The 9,945-nt window shown below is 40.4% G+C and overlaps 1 protein-coding gene across 6 annotated transcripts in view; it reads right to left on the bottom strand.

The window, feature by feature from the left end:
* Window positions 1–9,945, bottom strand: part of UNC13B (unc-13 homolog B) — an 837,582-nt gene that overhangs the window by 136,905 nt on the left and 690,732 nt on the right. For all 6 annotated transcript variants that reach the window (XM_033936000.1, XM_033936018.1, XM_033936037.1 and 3 more), the window contains one exon: window positions 7,345–7,422. In XM_033936000.1, coding sequence (XP_033791891.1) covers window positions 7,345–7,422 — 78 coding nt within the window. The remainder of the gene's footprint in view (window positions 1–7,344; window positions 7,423–9,945) is intronic.

A 9,945-nucleotide genomic window follows, 5' to 3' on the forward strand; every position in this document is an offset into this window, starting at 1 on the left:
CATTACATTAGAGATTTCTATTCCGCCATTACCTTACGGTTCAAGGCGGATTACATAAGATTTATTAATGGGAGTTACAGTGGAAGAACAATTGTCATTTCTAGAGTTGTGAAGAGTAGATCATTTGTCATTTCTAGAGTTATAAGCAGTAAGGTCAATTGACAAGAGGTAAACATTTCCTTCTAACCCTACAGCAATGTCATTTACAAACATATTGAACATGATCGACCCCAGAACCGAACCCTGAGGGACTCCACTACTCACCTTTCCTTCCTCCGAGCGACTTCCTTTAACCACCACCCTCTGGCATCTATCCGACAGCCAGTTTCTAACCCAGTTCACCACTTTGGGTCCTAACTTCAACCCTTCAAGTTTGTTCATGAGCCTCCTATGAGAAACCGTATCAAAGGCTTTGCTGAAATCTAAGTAAATTACATCTAGTATATGTCCTCGATCCAGCTCTCTGGTCACCTAATCAAAAAATTCAATCAGGTTCGTTTGGCACAATTTACCTTTTGTAAAGCCATGTTGCCTCGGATCCTGTAACCCATTAGATTCAAGGAAGTACACTATCCTTTCTTTCAGCAACACTTTCATTATTTTTTCAACAACCGAAGTGAGGCTCACCAGCCTGTAGTTTCGCCGCTTCATCTCTGTGACCACTTTTGTGAATAGGGACCACATCCGCTCTCCTCCAATCCCCAGGAACCACTCCCGTCTCCAGAGATTTGTTGAACAAGTCTTTAATAGGACTCACCAGAACCTCTCTGAGCTCCCTCAATATCCTGGGATGGATCCCATCCGATCCCATCGCTTTGTCCACCTTCAGTTTTTCAAGTTGCTCATAAACACTCTCCTCCACTTTCTCGTGTTACTTTGCCAGACAATCTCGGTCTATCTCCAGGATTTTCTTCCGTGAACACAGAACAGAAGTATTTGTTTTGCACGTTTGCTCTTTCCTCATCAATCTCCACATATCGGTTCCCAGCATCTTTTAGTTTAGCAATTCCATTTTTCATCTTCCTCCTTTCACTGAAATCTGAAAAAAATTTTATCTCCCCTTTTTACATTTTTAGACACGATTCTGGATGATGAAGGACTAAGAGATCCCCACCAGCATGGCTTTACGAAGGGAAGGTCTTGTCAATCCAATCTGATAAACTTCTTTGACTGGGTAACAAAAAAACTGGATGGGGGAGAATCCCTGGACATCGTGTATTTAGACTTTAGTAAGGCTTTTGATAGTCCCACACTGTAGGTTATTGAACAAGATGAACATGATGGGCCTAGGAGAAACACTGACTGCATGGGTAGAAGACTGGCTTAGCGGCAGACTTCAAAGGTGATGGTAAATGGTATTCCCTCAAAAACATCGGAAGTGACCAGTGGAGTGCCGCAGGGCTCGGTCTTGGGCCCTATACTATTTAATATCTTTATAAGGGATCTGCCTCAGGAACTTCGAGGCAAAATTACATTATTCGCAGATGACGCTAAACTATGTAACGTTGTGGGCAGTGCAGCAGAACCCGACAGCGTAGCCTGACACTATGCAGCAGGACCTATTTTTACTGGAACAATGGTCCAGTACTTGGCAACTAAATTTTAATGCCAAAAAATGTAAGGTAATGCTCCTTGGTAGCAGAAATCCATGCAGAACATACACACTGAATGGTGAAAACCTAACAAGAACTGTAGCAGAACGGGACTTGGGAGTAATCATCTGGGAAAATATGAAAGCTGCCAATCAGGTGGAGAAAGCTTCAGCAAAGGTTAGACAAATGCTGGCTTGCATCAGAAGGAGCTTTATTAGCCAAAAGCCTGAAGTTATACTGCCGTTATACATATCCAAGGTGAGACCTCAACTGGAGTACTGTGTTCAGTTTTGGAGGCCACATTATCAAAAGGATGTGAAGAGAATGGAGTCGATTCAGCGAATGGCCACCAGGATGGTCTCAGGACTTAAAGATCTCCCATATGAAGAACGTTTGAGCAGGCTGCGCTTATACTCTCTCGAAGAGTGCAGAGAAAGGGGGGGAAAATGATAGAAACATTCAAATTCATCAAGGGCGGCATTAAGGTGGAGGAAGAAATCTTTTTTCTTACGGGTCCCACGGCGACAAGAGGGCATCTGCTAAAACTCAGGGGGGGAAGATTTCATGGCGACACCAGGAATATGGCTTCAAGAAAGTTTTAAATGTTTGTTTTCCTTGTCCACTTATCTTTCTTCAGACTTCTGTGCTGTTCATCTCCTTAAACCTCACTAGGATTCCTCTTCAGCCTTCTGTAATTTCTTTCAGTTGTCATATGATTCAAACATAGTACATTCAGCTCACAATCATACCAGCCTCTCCAAACAAAATCTTTAATCCTTCTGAAGAACTGTTTTCACTTAAGACTTCCTGAAATATACTCCCCCCCCACACACACAATCTTTTATCAAATATTCTTCTGTTTATTCATTTTCTCAGACAAACAGTTCTTCCTTCCATCATAAGAACATAAGCATTGCCTCTGCTGGGTCAGACCAGAGGTCTATCACGCCCAGTAGTCCGCTCGTGCGGCGGCCCATCAGGTCCAAGACTGCAGTGAAGCTCAACCACATAACTGCATTGCATTCTATCAAAAACTGCACTGCCTGAGAATAGAGGACCAAATGCTCTTCAAACTCGGAAGTCTCTTTTACATGTCTCCTTTCAGGTCCTTTGGAATAGGGGGTAAGAATAATTTTTCCTATTTGTATAGGAAATTTCCCTTTTTCTAGTGAATTATTCAGCCAACCTAGCAGATGGTTATAATACTATTTAGATGGATTTTTTTAGCAGAAATGTTGGACATGCATCTGATGAGCATTGGGATTTGGTGTATTTGTTTAGTAATCTTTTAAACTCGGTTTCTGAGATTGGGGCAAAATCAAGCCAATACCTATCTGCTGGGCTTTTTATTTGTGAGAGGTCCTCGAGTCCATTATTTGTCAAGATATTTTTATGACTGACAAGATGTTTTTATGCATGTTTTTTTGTGTCTTTTTTTAACTATTGGTTGCTATTAAAGTGTGATTTGAAGACCAGGCCTGCTCTGATCTGTTCCTTTGGGCTTATAGCATGAAATTCCCAAGCAGAATATTTAAAGTTCCCCATCTCTGGTTCAGTCCTTTGTGCACCTTTGGTAAATGGAAGGTAATTTTTTTGTGAGTAAATTTGAACCCATTACTTCTTTTTTGTTGAATTTTCAAGGTATCCGTATTGGGTATTACGGCTGTCTATGAGGAGATTCTCCCTGTGTATTTTCATTGATTTCTTTCTTTTTTTTTCTTTTCAAAATCTTTATTCATTTTTCATCTTACACCAAGTGCACAATATTTCAACATTTAAATTTATACACATCACTTGAATTTCTTTCAATTATTATCTTAAAAACATAAATTTATTCCCTCCCCACCCACCCTTCCCACCAATATTTTAATCATAAATTTTGTATAAATATTATATTCTTATCTATTGATTAAACATTAAATAAAACTTTATACCACCCCGCAATATTAAAAATGTACTTTCAATGAAAAATGGTGTCTAATCATTGCAATAAGTTGTTAATGGCCCCCAGATCTTTTTAAAATTATTAAAATTTCCTTTTTGTATGGCAATTGTTTTTTCCATTTACCACCAGAATGTATAGTTAAGTCTACTATAATTTTTCCAATTCTTGGCGATATGTTGTATGGCGACTCCTGTCATAATCAATAAAAGTTATTATTGCTTGCTGAAATTTGACTTTTTATTCTCATTGATGTACCAAATAGAATTGTATCATATGATAATGCTACATGGCTCTCTAATAAACAATTAATTTGAGACCAAATTGATTTCCAAAAGGCCATGATACAGGGATAATAAAAAATTAAATGATCCAGAGTCCCTGCTTCCAGATTACAATGCCAGCATCTATTAGACCTAGAGCTATCCAACTTTTGTAATCTAACTGGGGTCCAAAATGCTCTATGTAACAAAAAGAACCAAGTTTGTCTCATAGATGCGGACACTGTACATCTCATTCTCCAAGAACAAATTCATGGCCATTGAGATGCAGAAATTTGATGCTTAATCTCAATGCTCCAAATGTCTCTAAGACCAGTCTTTGGTTTTTTATTCATAAATCCAGATATCAATTTATACCACTGTGCGGCCTGGTGTCCCAAGAAATCCCCCTGAAAGTATAAGAATTCCAGACTATACTGATTATTAAGATTTTTCCATTCAGGGAACCCCTCCTGAATAGCCTGCTTCAGTTGCAACCATTTAAAGCTTTGTGATTTGTTAAGACCATATTTATGTTGAAACTGTGAAAAATCAAGTAGATTACCATTTTAAATATCATCATCTAAAATCCGTATACCAGCAATAATCCAATGCTTCCATACGATTTTAAATCCGCCAATTTGAATCTTGGAGTTTAGCCAAATATATTATATAAGTGAATATTATGTTTAAATATCATGAAATATCCTTTAAACTTAACTTAAAATTGATTTCTTTCTTAAATGGAGGCATCCTTAGGATCACTAGGAATCAGTATTTAGTAACATAGTAGATGATGGCAAATAAAGACCTGAATGGTCCATCTAGTCTGCCCAACCTGATTCAATCTAAAAATTTGTTTTTTCTTCTTCTCCTTAGCTATTTCTGGGCAAGAATCCAAAGCTCTGCCCGGTACTGTTCTTAGGTTCCAACTACTGAAGCCTCCGTCAAAGCTCACTCCAGCCCATCTACACCCTCCCAGCCATTGAAGCCCTCCCCAGCCCATCCTCCACCAAACGGCTATATACAGACACAGACCGTGCAAGTCTGCCAAGTACTGGCCTTAGTTCTTCAATATTTACTATTATTTTCTGATTCTAGAAAATAACAAATATTGAAAAACTATCTGTTAGGCTTTCCTTCTACATACAAAATTAAAGATGGGTGACCATTTAAGTGCTGCAAACATTTTGAGAGTGTGGTTGGTTTTGATTTTCTAATTTTGTCTCATATAGGCTTGTCTCTGTTATATGTGACATCATATTGGTATTCTATTAGCTCTCTCTATTAACAAACAATTAATTATTGTCAATTTAGAAAGCTGCTAAAGACGTTGTTTAAAAATTTTTATCAATGATTTTTCATTGAGTTATGTGGTTTTATTTTGGCTGGAGAACAGAAGGCAGAGAGTGGGCATAAATGGGAAGTTCTCAGACTGGGAGAATGTGACTAGCGGTGTACCCCAGGGCTCGGTACTTGGGCCCATCTTATTTAATATTTTCATCAAGATCATCAAGTTTGCAGATGACACAAAGCTATGCCGGGCAATCAAATCGCAGAAGGATAGTGAGGAACTCCAGAGCAACTTGAGTCGATTGGAGAAATGGGCACATAAATGGCAGATGAAGTTTAATGTGGAAAAATGCAAAGTGATGCACTTAGGCAGAAAGAATAAGGAATACAAGTATAGTATGTCAGGTGCAATTCTGGGAAAAACCGAACAGGAAAAGGACCTAGGTGTACTAATTGATAGGACCCTGAAATTGTCAGCGCAATGTGCGGTGGCGGCGAACGCAAATAGAATGCTAGGCATGATAAAGAAAGGAATCACGAGTAGATCGGAGAAAGTTAAAATGCCGCTTTATAGGGCAATGATCAGACCACACTTGGAATACTGTGTCCAACATTGGTCTCCATACCTAAAGAAGGATATAAAACTGGTGGAGAGGGTGCAGAGATGAGCAACGAAGCTAATAAAAGGTATGGAGAACCTGGACTACGAGGAACGACTTAGGAGACTGGGGTTGTTCTCCCTTGAGAAGAGGAGACTGCGAGGGGATCTGATCGAGACTTTCAAAATACTAAAAGGATTTGACAAAATGGAGCAGGGAAAGCAGTTATTTACAATGTCCAATGTGACATGGCCGCAAATTTTTCAGCCTTACCTCGGATCTATCGTACGAGGAAAGGCTGAAAAATTTGCGGCTGTACTCACTCGAGGAACGTAGGGAGAGAGGAGACATGATCGAGACGTTTAAGTATATTACCGGCCGTATCGAGATGGAAGAAGAGATTCTCTTTCTCAAAGGACCCTCAGCCACAAGAGGGCATCTGCTCAAACTCAGGGGCGGGAAATTTCATGGCGACACCAGGAAATATTTATTCACCGAGAGAGTGGTTGATCCTTGGAACGAGCTTCCGGTGCAGGTGATCGAGGCAAACAGCGTGCAAGAATTTAAGAGCAAATGGGATGCCCATGTGGGATCCCTTAGAGGGTTAAGCCAAGGGAACCTGTCACCAGGAGTGGGATCCCTAGGATAGTAGACTTGGGAGTGGGTCAGTAGAGTGGGCAGACTTGATGGGCTCTGGCCCTTATCTGCCGTCATCTTCTATGTTTCTATGGACAAGAGGACATAGACTGAAGCTGAGGGGGGACAGGTCCAGGACGAATATCAGGAAGTTCTGTTTCACGCAGCGAGTGGTGGACAGAGGAAGTAATTGCAGAATCCACCATTCTAGGATTTAAGGGTAAAATAGATGCACATCTCCTTAAGAGTGGCATAGAGTGATACGGGTAAGGGTAAATTAGATGCACCTCTCCTTTGAGAAGCATACAGTGATATGGGGACTAAAACTATGCCAGGGTACACCTGGCGGGGCAACCGCGTGTGCAGATCGCCGGACTTGATGGACCCAGGGTCTGATCCGGAGATGGCAATTCTTATGTTCTTATGTTCTACTAATTGTGTGAAAAGGTGTGGTGGCAGTGTTAATCCATTCTTCAAGGTTATATGCAGAAATAAAACAAAAAGCAAAGGCAATAAAATATAATACCTTTTTTATTGGCCCATCAATGTAGTTTATGATTAGATTTCAAAGGTGATCTGAAGAAGAAGGGCTTACCTTCGAAAGCTAATCATACACTAGAGGCTCCTCTTACCAAGGTGAGCTAGCGTTTTTAGAGCACGCACTGGATTAGCGCGCACTAGCCGAAAAACTACCACCTGCTCAAGAGGAGGTGGTAGCGGCTAGCGCAAGGCATTTTAGCACACGCTATTCCGTGCGTTAAGGCCCTAACGCGCCTTCATAAAAGGAGCCCTATATTTAGTCAGTCCAATAAAAAAGGTATTTTTTTTTCTTTATGTTTTTGCTATATTTTTACATATTATCTACTAAGTACTGTAAATCTATAGAGAATGTTACCTCCATTGAACTTAGTGGTTTCTGTGGACTATAAGACTGAAATGCAATGCAATCATCAGTAAATATAGGGAAATGATGCATTTGCTAAGCATGGATTTTTTTTTGGATGTGCTTTCTCTGTTCTTACCTCCTTTCCACCCATGGCTTCAAACATCTTCTCCAACTGTACCCTGAGTTGCTGGATGTTGTTCATCAAAATGCAAGGCTAACAGAAACAACAAAGAATATAATTTCAGATGAAAGTTAGGGACGGTTAGTTTACTTTTTTACTCCTACGGTAAAAAGAAAAGTAATAAAGCTATGCCCACAAATTAAGGAGGAGATAAAGATCACCAGTACTTGAGACTAAATACTTTAAATGCACTCCATCCACAGTAATAAGAGACTGAGAAAGCTGAAGCACAATAAAGTTACATGTGGCAGAGGTTTTCTGAGGACTGCAGGAGGAATATTCATCTACTAGTCTTTAAGACCATTACATTAACGGGTGCTAGAATAGATGTGTCTGTCTTTCTTTCTGTCTCTCTGGCCCCCTGTCTGTCTGTCATTCTTTCTGTCTGTCTCTCTCCCTGGCCCCCTGTCTCTGTCTGTCTTTCTTTCTTTCTCTCTCTCTTTCCTTGGCGGCTGTCTGTTGCTCTGGCCCCCTGCCTGTCATTCTTTCTGTCTGTGTCTCTCCCTGTCTGTGTCTGTCTATCTTTCTTTCTCTGTCTCTCCTTTGCTGCTGTCTGTCTGGTTTTTTTTCTTTGTCTCTCTCTCTCTCTCTCTTTTGTCGCTGTCTGTCTGTCTCTCTGGCCCCTGTTTGTTTGTCATTCTTTCTGTCTGTCTCTCTCCCTGGCCCCCTGCCTGCCCGTCTCTCTCTGTTGCACCATGCCTGCCTGTCTCTCCGTGGCCCCCTTCTGTTTCCCCCCAAGCAAACCAAGATTGCTGTCTGCCCCCCCAGCACACCCCTCCCCTCCAAGAAGGCCCCCTTTCTCTCTCCCCCTCAACTTCCCTGTGCAGCAGTAGCAGCATTTTTCCGCTTCCTTTACACCGGACGTCTCGCAGCACCCGCAGGAGACAAACTGCCATGTGCACCGCAAACAGCTGCACGTGCCACAAATGGAACATGGCCACGGAGGCACACATCACGGAAGCAGCTATCACGCCATTTCAACTGCACATGCGCAGGTAAGAGTTTTATTATAGAGGATTATGTCTTTCTTCATGTTATTCACACCATCTGGGGTGTCTATTCTATTGCAGATTTTGGTTTCAACTGCAAAGAGGCAAATCTTACCCGACAACCCTTCAGCAATATCATTTATAAAAATGTTAAAAAGAACCGGCCCAAGAACAGAACCTTGAGGCACACCACTGGTAACATCCCTTTCCTCAGAGCAATCTCCAATGATCACTACTCTCTGTCGCCTTCCACTCAACCAGTTCCTGACCCAGCCCATCACTTTGGGACCCATCCCGAGGGCAGTCAGTTTATTTATTAGATGTCTGTGTGAAACAAGGTAAAAGGGCTTTGCTAAAATCTATAACCACATCTAGCGCACTCTCTCTATCCAATTCTCTGTTCACCCAGTCAAAGAACTTGTTCAGATTTGTCTGACAAGACCTACCTCTAGTGAATCCATGTTGTCTCCAGTTCTGTAATCCACCGGATTCCAGAAACATCACCTTTTAGACTCTAAACTTAGAGTCGACCTTCTTATTGATCTGTGTTCAGAGGGAGTGGTCTCATTTACGGGGTTGTCAAACTGAAGGATGTCCTCTGGTTTCAACCTCCGTGTCCAAATCAAATGAGATGGACTTGGACATCTCCCTTACAAAAAATAAGCAGCTCATCTCGGGGAAGCTTTCTCCTTTCATATAAAGGGAAGGGGGTCTAAAGGAAAACCAAGGGATCCCTTCTCCTAGAAGATCTTTTTTTTTCTTAATTAATCTTTATTCATTTTCAATCATTTAACAAGTGTACAAATATAACCATAGATACTATTGAAAATATCACTTGCAAATCTCTCCAGAAAAACAAATTGTATATGTAAACCCAAATCTCTCCCAACTTCCCCAATATTACTAAATAAGCAAAACAATCAGAACCCTTTCCCCATTCCCCTCTCTATTATTTATGGTGTATATTTCAATAGAAAAAAAATGGTGTTTAATCATTACAAAAAGATGTCAATGGCTCCCATATTTTAATAAAAGTCTTATAATTTCCATTTTGTACAGCTAATGATCTTTCCATTTTAAACATGTGACATAGTGAATTCCACCAAAAGTTGAAATTAAGTCTACTGCAATCCTTCCAATTGTTAGTGATATGTTGAATGGCAACTCCAATCATGATTAATAAAAGTTTATTATTAAATGAAGATATCTGACTTTTTTCTCATAGAAGTTCCAAATATTACCGTATCATAAGATAGTGCTACATGATTTTCCAGTAAACAATTTACTTGATCCCAGATGGAATTCCAAAAGGCTAAGATATAGGGACAATAAAACAAAAGATGATCTAAAGTCCTTATTGCAAGATTACAATGCCAGCATCTATTAGACTTTGAACTATTCGACTTCTGTAATCTAACTGGAGTCCAAAATGCTCTATGCAAAAGAAAAAACATGTTTGTCTCATAGATGCAGACATTGTACATTTCATTCTCCAAAACCAAATTTGTGAATATCTTTGGTTGTTCCTCAGACACCCAGAAACAGTCTGAATCTAATTCATAGAAAT

The sequence above is a fragment of the Geotrypetes seraphini genome, chromosome 1 (genome assembly GCF_902459505.1).
Source record: "Geotrypetes seraphini chromosome 1, aGeoSer1.1, whole genome shotgun sequence".
NCBI lineage: Eukaryota > Metazoa > Chordata > Amphibia > Gymnophiona > Dermophiidae > Geotrypetes > Geotrypetes seraphini.